General features: G+C 35.7%; 1 protein-coding gene across 2 annotated transcripts in view; it reads left to right on the top strand.

Annotated features, from left to right (window-relative positions):
* Positions 1-16,347, top strand: part of WASL (WASP like actin nucleation promoting factor) — an 84,792-nt gene that overhangs the window by 52,906 nt on the left and 15,539 nt on the right. The window contains exons 5-9 of one of the 2 annotated variants that reach the window (XM_069588292.1): positions 479-502; positions 10,117-10,285; positions 11,312-11,354; positions 13,150-13,303; positions 15,289-15,306. In XM_069588292.1, coding sequence (XP_069444393.1) covers positions 479-502; positions 10,117-10,285; positions 11,312-11,354; positions 13,150-13,303; positions 15,289-15,306 — 408 coding nt within the window. The remainder of the gene's footprint in view (positions 1-478; positions 503-10,116; positions 10,286-11,311; positions 11,355-13,149; positions 13,304-15,288; positions 15,307-16,347) is intronic. The other variant, XM_069588295.1, reaches the window with a different exon arrangement.

The raw sequence follows: 16,347 nt of genomic DNA, 5'->3' as shown, positions 1-16,347 counted from the left end.
CTTGTCATCTGGACTACCTAACGCTCTCACTTGTCCCTCTGCTGTCACTGTACTCTCTCTTTTCCACATAGTAACCAGGCAGAACTTTTAAAAACAGATTAGATCATGCCAATTCCCCTGTTCAAAACCTTGTAAGAGCTTCCTGTCATATATGAAATACAGTCAGTATTCCTTAACAGTATTCTTGCAGGATCCTACATGCTCAGTTCCCTGGTTTCCCTTCTGACTCACCTTCCACTCTTCCTTTGGTTCACTGCAGTCCAGTATTATGGTTTTGCCTTTATGCTGTTCTCTCCTGAGGGCCTTTAAATATGTTCCCTCTCTTGCTTTATTCAAATGGTGCCCAAATGTCAGTTCCTCAGAGAAACTCTTATTAACCACTTATAAGAATAAGACAGAGTTTAGATGAGTTAATTTTGTATGTTGGTTTTTGTATTACATATGTCTAATAATATTCTTTCAATTTATTTCCCAACAGAGAAAAGACGAGACCCCCCAAATGGTAAGTTCTTCAATAATTATTGATCAAACAAAGTTTAGATTGTAATTTAATCCTTGTAGAAACAAGTATCATAGACATTGTGCTCAGTTGCTTCAGTCATGCCCGACTCTGTGCAACCCTATGGACCGTAGGCCGCCAGGCTCCTCTGTCCATGGGATTTTCCCGCAAGAAAACTGGAGTGGCTTGCCATTTCCTTCTCCAGGGGATCTTCCAACCGAGGGATTGAACCCAAGTCTCTAACATCTCGGGCATTGGCAGCCAGGTTCTTTACCACTAGCGCCACCTGGGAAGCCCCATCATACACATGAATACCTACTGTTTAATATGTATGATTAAATATTGTAGTTTATTGTGTTATTTTAAAATAAATAATAGGTGGGGACTTAGAAATGTACTATTCTTTGGCTTTTTTCTAGGATGAGGGAAGACAACAAAGGGTGCCGTTCACTGTTAATTACATCTTAATTCCTATGTACAGTTGATTTAAGTTAAAAAATTATACAAACTGGTCTTAATGTCTTCCTTAAAAAAACAGTAAATTTTATCTATCATATTTCTTCATTTCCTACTTTCATGTTTCTTTTTTTTTTTCTTATTTCAAAAGATTATTTTGCAATGTGAATATGAAACTAGCCCCTTTCAGAATGAACACTTAACTGTTCTGGTGTGTTTAAATAAATAGTAGCTGTGCTTACTGTGCTGATGTGTTTAGAACACATAGTAGCTGCACATAATCCTCTTTAATTTGATAATGAAGTAATGTGGATTGAAGTATTAGTAACTGAAATAATGTAGATTGATTTATTTAAAATATATGTAGTTATACTAAAGAATAAAACAGGATACTAAGATAGAAAGGACAAGGTCCTAGATCTTTTGTGCAGAGTTTCATCCTGGATCCCATAAACCCTAGCTAAAGTTTTGTGCTAAATATTGTATATATGAGAAGGAAATGACAACCCACTCCAGTATTCTTGCCTGGAGAACCCCATGGACGGAGGAGCCTGGTGGGCTACAGTCCATGGGGTCGCAGAGTCGGACACGACTGAGTGACTTCACTTCACTTTCACTTTCTTTTCTCTGGGGGGAGAGGATCCATGGCTTTCATCGCATTGAAATGGGATCCCTGATCCTATGATAGTAAAGATACGTTGTTCCAGTAGCCTTTGTTATAGTGGGAAATCTAGCTGCTGCTTTTTCAAAGGCATCTCAATTCTCTCATCAGAATGTAGGATGATTATTCAGGGAAACACTTAATATAATACAGAGTTCTTAATACATGACAACTGTTGGTGGTTGTTGGTTTTTGTTTCTTTTAAACCAACATATTACTTTCTGATTTTGTCCTTAAATTTGTTTTTGTGATAGAATAACATGAACCAGACATTGCTGTATTAGATTTTGGATTATTTACCTTATTAGAATTTTTCTAAAAACTTGACTACTTAATATGCGCCAAACATTGCATACTTCGACTTTCTCTTTTGATTAGAAATTTTTAACACTTAGGTTACAGGACTGCTTTGGGATAAATAAAGTAATCAAAGTGTTCAGCATGGTGCCTAATACTAGCCACCACGATGAAGGCAGTGACAGTGAGCACACTTACAGCTGCCCGTTAATGGTCATTTGCTACCTGCCAGGCATTGTCCAGAAACCACGTGAAGTAGCAGCTGTTATCCCTGACGCAGGCGAGAAGACTGGCACAGATAGGTGACTTGCTCAGGGTCACAGAGCTAGGAAAGTGGAGCAAGATTCAGTCTCAAGTGTTCCAGCTCCAGAGCCTGGCTCCTTAACCGCTGTGCTGTAACCACTGTGCTACATACATCAGGATGGTTTTGAAGGAGAAACTGAGACCTAGAGAGGCTACATAACATGCCTTGAGGTGTGCAGCTAGTATGTCACAGAAACAAGGGAAGCAGAGCAGCTGAGCCAGAAATCTTTCATCTGTGAACCTTTAATGTAGCATTAGAAGTTTTTCCACTTGTTGTGTGCTCAATATTTTAATCTCCTCTTTTAATTTATTAAACTATTTGGCCTTCTGTGAGCATATATTAAGTACTAGTGTGGAAGGCTTCCTAGTGTTAGCATCTTTAGGGGAAGTAATCTGAGATTATAAAGTGTAGATGTTGTACAAATAACATAATTAAAGTTAAGGATGTAAGTACTTTTTGATTTTGTAATTTAATCAATACATATGAAATATATTTTTGAAGAAGCACCTAATCCACAATGATTTGAATTTGGGTATTCTTTATGTGACAGTGATGTCTTAAAATTTTATTATCCCTAGTAAGAAGTACTCATAATTAAAAGAACCATTATGGTTCTTGGTTGTAAATCTTAAGATACAAAGTTTTAACCTTTTGGTACAGTGGTCCCAAACTTTTTTTCATTAAATAAACAGAAAATTAAAAAATGGTGTTGTTAAAAAATTATATAGTATGTGTTACCAATATTTGCATACTTATTTATTTATAAGATACACATACAATTATTAATAGAAATTTTCATATTTTTCCCTGAGGTCTCAGAAAGATGACCTATTGCTTTTCTGCATTTGCTGCACTGCCACTAGGTGGCGGTGGATGCTTTTAACCGCCTTGCAGAGTCCATGCAGGGGCTTTGTTCCAATCCTCATTTCGATCAGTCTAGCCGACCTTTTCAAATTGTAACTGTAAAAAAGACACTTTATGTAGAAGTTACATGTATTCCTGCCGTAAAGTACATTTAGGACAAGTGTTTTCCTCATTAACTCCTAATCCATACACTTTTCTTTTTTTTCTTTATTGATCAACCCCACCTTTTAACTTAGACGCTTTCCAATGATTTGTTCTCAGCTTCATGACTGCTTGACATCAGAGGTCACTAGGCCACCTGTTTCTCAACTATTTTACCTTGGTGAGAGCTCTCTGCTTTTTATGTAATTAAGCGGAAGAGTTTAGTTCTTTTAGTTTTAAATTTAACTAGAAATGCTGTTGAGTGAGAATATTTAAAAAACCTTTTCTCTAATAGTTGTTGTTCGTCAGAAGAAGGTAATTTGTCATAACTGCTTTTTGAAAAAGAAGGGAAACAGCACCCCTTCATTATGTATTTACAGAATACATGTTCTTAGGATGAGTATAATTTCAGAAATGGAATAAGTAAAGTTTACTAGAAATGATTTATTTCTATTACCATATCTTTCATAAACTTTATTTTAAAAATGATTCTGTACTTTATACAAGTTATTAATTTTTTAGTCTGTCACTTTTAACTATTTAATTAGGTTTTAGAACATTATTTTAAATTTATTTCCTAACATCTTCAAATGCTGCCAACTAAAATAGCCAAATACTTAGTCTCTTGAATGTGTAAAAAGCCCTTTTTTCTAAATTTTGAAACTCATAACCATTTCTTGTAACAGTTGGACCACAAACTAAAAGAACTGATAAACTGGTAAAGACATAAAATATGCTCATTGTAAAGTTAGCGCTATTGATCAGTCTTGTCATTTAACTGTTGTGTAGAAGGTACAGTAGTTAATAGAAAGAGTAGTGGACTAGAAACCAAGATAGCAGAGTTTACCTTTTGCTTTGTCACTGTGTGACTTTAGACAAGTCACCTGCCTCTTTCTGTCCTTAATTGTTGTTTTTTGTTTGTTTTGGTTTTTATTATAGAAAGAACACAGCTGAGTATCATTCTGTTGATGATGACACTGTCCTTAGTTTTTGTCTAAAATGAAAGATTTCAAAAAACTAGCTAATTTCCCAGCTTATACCAGTTTTTTTAATAGGTCTCTAAAATCTGAATTTTTCTATATAGACTTAATTAAATAGTGTTTTTTAACCAATACTGATGAAGTTTGTGTGAAATAACACTAAGTAGCTAATGGCACAGCTTGGTAGATGTATAACAATATATCCACACCTGATTTTGGAGAACAGTGAGGAGGGGAGACTTTGGTATTCCTTCTGAATATCACTTATGTTTCATTCCTGTCCTCTTCATCCTTGACTTTCTTCAGGATGGCTGAGTTATTTTCTCTAGTGACTTGTAAATCAGGCTTACAAGAATCTTAACTTTATTATTTCCCAGAAAAGAATTTACTAGCTTGAATAATTTAAACTGTTAACTTTACCAACTTTATACCATTTAGGACATTTTTAGGATAATAGGTTACTTTTATATAAACTAAAGTAACATCAAAATATTTTTACTATTCCTTTTTCCTAAAATTAATTACAACTGTTAAATTTTTGTTTTGTTTTTCCGGCTGCACCACACAACTTGTGGGATCTTAGTTGCCCAACCAGGATTGAACCCAGTCCTCATGCAGTAGAAGTGCAGAGTCCACTGAAACACCAGGGAATTCCCAAATTTCTGTTGTTTTATAATGGAGGATCTGGTTATTCCTTTATTACTGCTATTTGGACACACCTATTTCAGGAAGGATGACGTGCATAAAGAGAGTATCTAACTCTGATATACCTCAAACTGACTTCAGTACAGTTCAGTCCCTCAGTTGTGTCCGACTCTTAGCGACCCCATGGACCTCAGCAAGGCAGGCCTCCCTGTCCAAAAACAACTCCCGGAGTTTACCCAAACTCATGTCCTTTGAGTCGGTGATGCCATGGAACCATCTCATCCTCTGTCGTCCCCTTCTTCTCCTTTCCTCTATCTTTCCTAGCATCATGGTCTTTACAAATGAGTCAGCTCTTCACGTCAGGTGGCCAAGTATTGGAATTTCAGCTTCAACATCAGTCCTTCCAATGAACACCCAGGACTGATCTTCTTTAGGATGGACTGCTTGGATCTCCTTGCAGTCCTAGGGACTCTCAAGAGTCTTCTCCAACACCACAGTTCAAAAGCATCAATTCTCTGGCACTCAACTTTCTTTATAGTCCAACTCTCACATCCATACATGACTACTGGAAAAAACCATAGTCTTGACTAGAGGGACCTTTGTTGGCAAAGTAATATCTCTGCTTTCTAATATGCTCTCTAGGTTGGTCATAACTTACCTTCCAAGGAGTAAGCATCTTTTAATTTCATGGCTGAAATCACCATCTGCAGTGATTTTGGAGCCCCAAAAATAAAGTCAGCCACTGTTTCCACTGTTTCCCTATCTATTTCCCATGAAGTGATGGGACTGGATGCCATGATCTTAGTTTTCTGAATGTTGAGCTTTAAGCCAACGTTTTCACACTTTGATCAAGAGGTCCTTTAGTTCTTCCCTTTCTGCCATAGGGTGGTGTCATCTACATATCTGAGGTTAGATATTTCTCCCAGTAATCATGATTCCAACTGTACTTCTTCCAGCCTAGCATATCTCATGACGTACTCTGCATATGAGTTAAATAAGCAGGGTGACAATATACAGGCTTGACGTACTGCTTTTCCTATTTGGAACCAGTCTGTTGTTCCATGTCTAGTTCTAACTGTTGCTTCCTGACCTGCATACAGATTTCTCAAGAGGCAGGTCAGGTGGTCTGGTATTCCCATCTATTGAAGAATTTTCCACAGTTTATTGTGATTCAGACAGTCAAAGGCTTTGGCATAGTCAATAAAGCAGAAATCGATGTTTTTCTGAAACTCTCTTGCTTTTTCGATGATCCAGCAGATGTTAGCAATTTGATCTCTGGTTCCTCTGCCTTTCCTAAAACCAGCTTGAACATCTGGAAGTGCATGGTTCCCGTATTGCTGAAGCCTAACTTGCAGAATTTTGAGTATTTCTGTACTAGCATGTGAGATAAGTGCAATTGTGCAGTAGTTTGAGCATTCTTTGGCATTGTCTTTCTTTGGGATTGGAATGAAAGCTGACCTTTTCCAGTCCTATGGCCACTGCTGAGTTTTCCAAATTTGCTGACATATTGAGTGCAGCACTTTCACAGCGTCATCATTTAGGATTTGAAATAGCTCAACTGAATTCCATCACCTCCACTGGCTTTGTTTGTAGTGATTGCTTCCTAAGCCCCAATTGACTTCACTTTCCAGGATGTCTGGCTCTAGGTAAGTGATCACACCATCGTGATTATCTGGGTTATGAAGATAGTTCTTTTTTTTTGTATAGTTCTTTTTGTATAGTTCTGTGTATTCTTGCCACCTCTTCTTAGTATCTTCTTCTGTTAGGTCCATACCATTTCTGTCCTTTATTGAGCCCATCTTTGCATGAAATATTCCCTTGTATCTCTAATTTTCTTGAAGAGATCTCTAGTCTTTGCCATTCTATTTTTTCCTCTATCTTTGCACTGATCATTGAGGAAAGCTTTCTTATCTCTCCTTGCTGTTCTTCGGAACTCCACATAAAAATGGGTATATCTTATCTTTTCTCTTTTCTTTTAGTGTCTCTTCTTTTCACAGCTCTCTGTAAGGCCTCCTTAAACAGCCATTTTGCTTTTTTGCATTTCTTTTTCTTAAGGATGGTCTTGATCCCTGTCTCCTGTAATGTCTCAAACCTCTGTCCATAGTTCATCAGGCACTCTGTCTATCAGATCTAGTTCCTTAAATCTGTTTCTGACTTCCACTGTATAATCATAAGGGATTTGATTTAGGTCATACCTGAATGGTCTAGTGGTTTTCCCCACTTTCTTCAGTTTTTCTGAATTTGGCAATAAGGAGTTCATGATCTGAGCCACAGTCAGCTCCCGGTCTTGTTTTTGCTGACTGTATAGAGCTTCTCCATCTTTGACTGCAAAGAATATAATCAATCTGATTTTGGTGTTAGCCATTGGTGATGTCCACGTATAGAGTCTTCTCTTGTGTTGTTGGAAGAGAGTGTTTGCCATGACCAGTGTGTTCTCTTGGCAAAACTCTGTGAGCCTTTGCCCTGCTTCATTCTGTACTCAAAGGCTAAATTTGCCTGTTACTCCAGGTGTTTCTTGACTTCCTACTTTTGCATTCCAATCCCCTATAATGAAATGATTAAGGGAGTTCTTAAATGTTATTAAGTATAAAGATAGGAGAGTGATAATTTGCAGCATCTTCTTTGGACAGTGTTGCTGATAATGATGAGTAATGATAAATTGTAAGAGGAGAGAAAACAGAATGAGAAGTAAAAAGTGAGCACTAGATAAGTCTATGAAGATACTAGTATGATCCCAATTCAACCCTTTAACACTTGAATTCTCATTATTTTTAATAACTCCCTTGTTTTGAAACTACAGTGAACTCAAATTTTGAATGTAAACAAATTTGAAAATCTAGTTCTTTATCTCCTATTTAATAAACTTCTATATTGCATAACCTGTAATTTTTGTCCAGTTATTGTCAGATTATTCCTTGATGCTAAATCAGCTTTTAATGGTTTTATCCATTGTTCACTAGCTTCCATTTTTTTCCAAGAAGAATTTTTACTTCTTGCCAATATGAGCAATTTCCCACAGAATTTTGTATGAAACTATAAATAGAACTTTTAGATATTTACATACTATACTTAATGACTTTGAATAAGGGAAAATAGCTGAATTAGGTATATATTTTAGTTGTGTACAAATTATTTGTTTGATAAATTGGCAGATGGCATTTATAATTTTATTTTTACTGTATTTCATCTTCAATAGTAGAGCTGAGGGAGAAAAAATTAGTTATATGTAATTTCCTATGGAGATAAATGTTTTATTTCAGACAATGTTTATGAATAGGTTGCCTTTGAGGTTTTCAGAATAATTGAAGAGTTATTGTCAAGCTGGCATTTAGTGATCACTCATCGGACACGATTGAGCGACTTCACTTTCACTTTTCACTTTCATGCATTGGAGAAGGAAATGGCAACCCACTCCAATGTTCTTGCCTGCAGAATCCCAGGGACAGGGGAGCCTGGTGGGCTGCCATCTATGGGGTCACACAGAGTTGGACACGACTAAAGTGAATTAACAGCAGCAGCAGTATACATTAGCCTATGATTTCTTAGGGTTTCTGTCTGCCATTCTATGATTGTGTTGGAGATTCCATACACCACCCCTCCAGTTGGTGCTTTGCTAGAAGGACTCACAAGAGTGAGCATACAGTAAAGATAAAAGATACAAAGCAAAAACTAAAAAAGGGGAAAGACACATGGGATTAAGTCTGGGGGGAACCACACACAAGCTTCCAAGAATATTCTGTCATTGGGCTCAGGAAATGTGCTTAATTTCTCCAGCAATGAGTTGTTGCAACGCACATGAAATGTGTTAAGGAGAAACTCAGTGCCTGGGGTTTATTGGGGGCTAGTCATGTGGGCATCTTCTGTCTAGTACATGCCAAGATTCTAGACTCACAGAAGGAAAGCAGGTATCAGCATAGAACACACCGATAGCACTAATAGTTGAGACACAAGAGCCCATCTTATCAGGGAATAAGAACCCTCTTAAAATCCCAGATCCTTAGATGCCAGCTAAGGGCCAGCCCTGCAAGCAGGCCTTTCTAAAGATAGCAGTCTTAGGCCTACTGTGTTAACTCTCTCTCTGCATAATAGTGATTATATTTTATACAACGTTTTTAAAATTGTCATTACTAATGGCACCCCACTCCAGTACTCTTGCCTGGAAAATCCCATGGACAGAGGAGCCTGGTAGGCTGCAGTCCATGGGGTTGCTAAGAGTCGGACACGACTGAGTCGGACACTTTGACTTTTCACTTTCATGCATTGGAGAAGGAAATGGCAACCCACTCCAGTATTCTTGCCTAGAGAATTCCAGGGATGGGGGAGCCTGGTGGGCTGCCATCTGTGGGGTCACACAGAGTCGGACACTACTGAAGCGATTTAACATGATCATCTCAGAGGAGTTTGGTTTAATAGGAAGTTTTGTCAAAGAATCATACATTTAAATGGAATCGCTGAGGAACATGTGTTGCCCTTGAGTTTAATTTTTAAAGGAACTTCTAAGATGAATTTGTTTCATTTGCTCTTTCATACCTTTAAGAACAAGAGTGCTTTTATGAATTATAAAGCAAAATTTTCTGTGCTACATTAGTGTCACTCCTGGAGATGCTGTTAAATAACACCTGAAAATGCCTGAGGTCTTTTTACTGTTGATCCTTGTGGAAGATAAAATGTTTTAAGAATTTCTGTGTCTTAAATTTTGGAGCTATATACTTCTGATAGCCAAAGTATATGTATAGTAATGAGGAGGATGCTACTAGACTTAAATATTACTATTTTGGAAAAAATGATAATAATTATATAAGTGTTTTTTTTTTCCTCATAGACTAATAATGTTGAAATAAAGAAGTAAATCTAGATTTCTTTACTAGATTTAAAACAAAGATGCTTCTTTTCTTTTACTCTTCTTATGTAATGTATGCCACTTGATTAGTGAGTAATATGTTGGATGTGAAGCTTGTAATAGTCAAAATTTAATGGATCAGATAAATTTAAATTCTTGTTGAAAATTCATGTACTTTATGAGATTTAGTATTATAAAAATAGAAGTTTTCTTTGAAATAATGTATCTATGCTAATTTAAGAATTTGCTATAGACTTTTGCAATTTAAGAATTTTTGAAATTTATTATTTATAAAAATTAACATGTGGTTTTAAAACAAATAATTTATAGTATTGAAGTGGTCCTGCTTCAGAAAAAGGTATTTAAATTATAAATTATGATTGTGATAATTCTTAAATCTCTTTCATATTATTTTGACTATATTTGCAGGTCCTAATCTACCCATGGCAACAGTTGACATAAAAAATCCAGAAATTACCACAAATAGATTTTATGGTCCACAAATCAACAATATCTCCCATACCAAAGAAAAGAAAAAAGGAAAAGCTAAAAAGAAGAGGTTAACTAAGGCAGATATTGGAACACCGAGCAATTTCCAGTAAGGCAGTTCTTTTATTATTCTTTACTTTTGATTTATTCATTTCTACTCTTTTTTTTAAATTGTTAGAAAGTTCTGTTTTCTTTTTGGGAGGCCCCTTCCATTTATTGCTTGCATACCTTCAGCTATAATTTTGTTGTTAGAGTTTTTAAAGGCTATTGATCAATAGACTTTTTATGAATCTTAGTTAATTTACTTTTCCACCTATCAGAAAAGAAAAATTAGAGTTGCTTTTTCAACTAATTGTTGGACATGAAAATGAAATCTCACTTTTCCCTATAGATGATATTTGGAAATTACCTAAAGGCATTGTCCTATTCTGTTTGGGCTGCTATCAGAATACTATAAACTGGATAGCTGATAAAGAACAGAAATTTATTTCTCACAGTTCTGGAGGATGTAAAGAGGCAGGCAAGATTTATTTAGTGTCTTGTAAAATCCCACTTCTTAGTTCATTGCCGTCTTCTCATTGTGTCCTCACATGTTGGAAGAGGGCGAGAGAGCTCTCCAGGCCTCTTTCTTAATGGCACCAATCCTATTCTTGGGGAATCCACCTTCATGACCTGATTACCTCCCCAAACCCTCATCTCCAGGAATTATAACATTGGGATTCAATCTCAAGATAGGAGCTTTTGGAAAACACACAGTCTATTGTAGGCATCAAACCTTTGATATTCATTTGATGTATTTCAAGCATTCTCATATGCATTACTTCGTTTCTTCATTACAGAATTCCTGTCCTCTTACACATGTAATGCTTGTATTCTTACGCTAGTTTGACAGTTAAGGAAATGGATGCTCAGAAAGATCGTGCAAAAATGTTAGGACTCAGTTAGTAGTGGAGCTGGGGCTAGAATCCTGGTCTCTTGACTACTTACACTTTTTTTCCCTGAAAATGATTATGTCTATGAGAACCATTAGTTCAGGCCAAAAATTCACTGGTTGGGTTGGATTTCATGTATATTATGTTTTTATTGTCACTTACGCCTTTTTTTTTTTTCTTTTTTTTTCTGTCTGCTACTTTAGACACATTGGACATGTGGGTTGGGATCCGAATACTGGCTTTGATGTAAGTTATTTTCAAGCCATAAATGTTATAACTCTAAATATGTGGGAATGTCATGTCCTACTTTTAGACTTTTATTCTTATACATTTTTGTGAGTTCTAGTGTTTGGTTGAATGTGCTTACATTTATGTTCATATTCCACTGAGGGTTGAAATCATGTATTGTTCTATCATTGATGGCTAAGTCTCTTTAGAAACTAAGACTCTTTAGAGACTCTCTTTAGAGAGGTTTGTTTTTTTTTTTTTAACTCTTTGGCTTTATCTACTATAATATGAAATCTCTATGTTTTGAAAGCCAAAGAGGAGAAAATTGTTTCTTCAAAGTGATCATTTGAGGGGAATATAAGCCAAATTACTTGAAAGTACTAAGGTCACATTCTGAATATCCGAAGATTGTCTAGATCTTTTTATTCTATTACGCTTTTTGGTGATTTCAACATTCATTCATTTATAGCATTTGAGCAAAATAATTGAAAATTGGTTACCTAAGTTTGCGTATTTAACATTTGACTGATAATCACGGTTTGGAAAAATTATGTCGAAAAGAAATATTATTTGTGATTAGAATCAAAAATTATTTTGGTTACTTTTTTATTAATAGAACTACAGTGGTAGCACCACAATATTTAAAATTTAAAAAAAAAATTATTTTTTCTATTAGGGTATAGCCAATCAACAAACAATGTTTTGATAGTCTGAGGTGAAGTGACGGGACTCAGCCATACATATACATATACCCACTCTCCCCCAGGGGCTTCCTAGGTGGTTCTAGTGGTAAAGAACCACCAATGCAGGAGACATAGGAAATGTGAGTTCAATACCTGGGTTGAGAAGATCCCTGGAGGAGGGCATGGCAACCCACTCCAGTATTCTTGCTTGGAGAATCACATGGACAGAGACGCTTACCAGGCTACAGTCCATAGAATCACAAGGAGTCGTACACGACAGAAGCAACTTAGCATGCACATTCTCTCCCAAACTCCCTTCCCATCCAGGCTGCCACATGACATCAAGCAGAGTCCCATGTGCTGTAGAGTAGGTCCTTGTTAGTTAACCATTTTAAATATAGCAGTGTATACATTTCCATTTGGCAACCGTAAGTTCCTTCTCTAAGGCTGTAAGTCGTCTGCTTTTCTGTAAGTTCAGTTGTATCGTTTCTTTTTAGATTCCACATATAAGGGATGCCGTATGATATTTCTCTATTTGATTTGCTTCATTCAGTCAGTATGACACTCTCCAGGTCCATCTGTGCTGCTGCAAATGGCATTATTTCATTTTCAATGGCTGAGTAATACTCCATTGTATATATGTACCACATCTTTATCCATTCCTGTCAGCTGACTTTGAGGTTGCTTCCATGTCTTGTCATAAACAGCACGACAGTATTTTTGAATGCCTCTTTGTATTGGGCATTTTACAGGGTTACTTGGGTTATGAAGAGGTACTTGGCCTCAAATTTTTGAATAGATTTAATCTAAATTTTATTTAGGACAAGGTAGAATAGATGAACTTTAGAGATGTATCAGTCATGAAGGGATTGGTAAAAATCTAAATAAGATGCTTTCTTTACAAAGGTAGGAAACAAAAAGAAAACATAGAATATAAAGCCTATTTGTTCTTATCTTTTTCTGTTTTTTATAAGATATTTACTTAGCATATAAATATTCTAACTATATTAAAAATTTATAAACATAAAATAACTTCATAAAAGGCACAGATATGAGAATAAAATTTTAACTTGCTGTTGTGAAAAATTGGGGATAGATTTTATAGTTAGCAGTTATTTTCTCTGTTGTAGCTGAATAATTTGGATCCAGAATTGAAGAATCTTTTTGATATGTGTGGAATCTCAGAGGCACAACTTAAAGACAGAGAAACATCAAAAGTTATATATGACTTCATTGAAAAAACAGGAGGTGTTGAAGCTGTTAAAAATGAACTACGAAGGCAAGGTAACTTTTATTTCTATTTAGGCATTCTGACTATTTTTCCTTTGAATCTTTTGAGGTCAGTTGCATGGATGACAGCTACATATGTTCATGTGAACCTTCCTTAAGCAGAATGTTGTAATTTATGGGATAACTTGTTTAGCCCAGTGTACTATATTTTACATTATTTCAGTATAACTAAAAAACTTGTCAAGGCTTTTCTAACTATTTAAAAGTCTTATATTCATGAAAAAAGTCTTCTGACTGTTTGGTTTTAGAATAAAAAAGTGTAGTTGCATATTTCACTTGGTAAATGTTAGAGACCACTATCAAAGTTGCATTTATTACAATTGGAAGTAGTAATTTAAATGTCATTAAGAATTCTATGATGTATAATAAGCATTTTTAGAATATAAATAATGTAAAATCTGTTTATTTTGAAATAAATTTTTTTCTTAGCTAAAATATAAAACTCGCCGTTTGGTACCGGAAAACACAGACAACTTGCACCTTTTTCAGATTTGATATTTTATTTAAGTCACCATATTTTTTGGTCATATCTTAATAATTGTCACAATTAAATGTAAATACAGTTAACTCTGAGTTTTCCAATATGACTGTTACCTCTTTGCCAGTTTATTCATTGGGGGCTACTTTTCTTTCTCCTTTTTGCATACTCATGATAAGACACTGTAGCAAAACAAAAGCTCCAGATAATGAAAGCATTCTTTTGAAGAATTTAACTGACATTTTATTTTATTTATTTATTTATTTTAATTTTTATTTTTACTTTATTTTACTTTACAATACTGTATTGGTTTTGCCATACAGTGACATGAATCCACCACAGGTGTACATGTGTTCCCAAACATGAACCCCCTCCCACCTCCCTCCCCATAACATCTCTTTGGGTCATCCCCGTGCAGTGACATTTTAAATTAGGTATTTGACCTACCTGTATCTTTTTCACTGCTGATGTTCATTCATTATATAGTCAGTAAACATTATTGTGTCAGCACTAGTCTCTACTCAGGATATTTAGATACAAAGATATGGTTTCTGCCCTCAGAAATCTTACTATCTATTGTGACAACAGATAATGTAAACAATCATACAGTCATAATTGCTGTTGTGGAAACACAATGCTAATTCCACTGAAAACAGTATGATGATGATTTATCTTATTTTGTTGAAAAAAATCACATTTCCAAATTGTATGGAGTTTTAATAAAAACATCTGGGCAACATTGTTTTTAAATGCTGCCAAAATAAGTCATGGTTATAATTAGTGTGCAAATGATGGAGGTCTGGAAGACCTAGTTTGTTCCTTGACTCTCTTTTTCTCTTCTGTTACCGCTCACCTTCATCTTATACCAGATGATGCTCCAGGATCTCTCTAAACTGTCTGAATTTATAAGTTTATAAATACTCTTGGCATTTATTAGACAGTCCATATTGCTGGCCTCTCAGTTGAATATCTGTAACCGAGAGTGGTTTGTATTAACTTGACTGAGTTTATTTTTTTTAAACTTTCTTATTACTGCTTTTTATTCTAGCTGCTTTTAAAATATCAAATTAGGCAAAGTCCTCAATTGAATTACCTAAAGCAAAGGAAAAATTTCATAGGCATTACCAAAAATATACTTCAGGAACTTAATAGTCAAGAATCTTAACTCCCAGAGTGGAACTTTTTAGACACCCAAGAATGATTTTATAGAAGATACATTTTTTAAGAGGAAGAATGAAAAGACAGATAATGATTTATTATGGAAATGTTTCCTAGGCAAAGCATATAGCACTTTCAAAAGTATGATACAAATAGGGAGAATTTATGAAGTTGCCATAAAAATAGGTTTTGTAAGACCTGACTCAAATTTCTTAAAATTACTTTGTAAAATCATGTCATCAGGCTTGTAAAAAGTGGTAAACCTTATTTCCAGTATATCTTTTTGTGTATCTGTGCAGTTGTTTGAAGTCCATTAATTTATAATAAATAATCTGCTCTTTAGGTCCACCACAATGGAGTGGTATGTATGGGGGATGTTATTTGACCCAGTGTCCTAAATTATGCATGTGTTTATTTTCAAAGAAGCTATAACTCATTTATCCTGCCTCCAAAACTAATCCAGTAAGGTTTTCTTGCCTTTATTCAAACTAATGTTTGGGGTATATAGATGCTAAAGTAAGAAAGGAAATTTATTTCTATGAGTCAGAGTTCATTTTTGTCTGTAATTTAATTTTTTTGAAATTCTGTGGGTTACCCTGCCTTTTTTTTATTATTACTTATTATACTTATTTTTAGTGATAGGTTTTTACACTTGGCATCATTTCAATAACCTACATAAAATATACTTAATATTTTTACATTAATTTGGGGCAGTTCAGTTCATTCACTCAGTCGTGTCCGATTCTGTGTGACCCCATGAACTGCAACACGCCAGGCTTCCCTGTCCATCACCAACTCCCGGAGTCTACCCAAACCCATGTCCATCGAGTCGGTGATGCCATCCAACCATCTCATCTTCTGTCATCCCCTTCTCCTCCTGCCCTCAGTCTTTCCTAGCATCAGGGTCTTTTCAGATGAGTCAGCTGTCCGCATCAAGTAGCCAAAGTATTGGAGTTTCAGCTTTAGCATCAGTCCTTCCAAAGAAATCCCAGGGCTAATCTCCTTTTCTGAAGGAGAAAAGGAGACTGGTTGGATCTCCTTGCAGTCCAAGGGACTCTCAAGAGTCTTCTCCAACACCACAGTTCAAAAGCATCAGTTCTTTGGCGCTCAGCTTTCTTCACAGTCCAACACTCACATCCATACATGACCACTGGAAAAACCATAGCTTTGACTAGATGGACCTTTGGTGGCAAAGTAATGTCTCTGCTTTTTAATACGCTTTCTGGGTTGGTCATAACTTTTCTTCCAAGGAGTAAGGATCTTTTAATTTCATGGCTGCAGACACCATCTGCAGTGATTTTGGAGCCCCCAAAAATAAAGTCAGCCATTGTGTCCACTGTTTCCCCATCTATTTGCCATGAAGTGATGAGACCAGATGCCAAGATCTTAGTTTTCTGAATGT

This window comes from Ovis canadensis, chromosome 4 (genome assembly GCF_042477335.2).
Source record: "Ovis canadensis isolate MfBH-ARS-UI-01 breed Bighorn chromosome 4, ARS-UI_OviCan_v2, whole genome shotgun sequence".
NCBI classification, from domain to species: domain Eukaryota; kingdom Metazoa; phylum Chordata; class Mammalia; order Artiodactyla; family Bovidae; genus Ovis; species Ovis canadensis.
The sequence above is the reverse complement of the archived record's forward strand: the minus strand, read 5'-3'. Positions and strand labels throughout refer to the sequence as shown.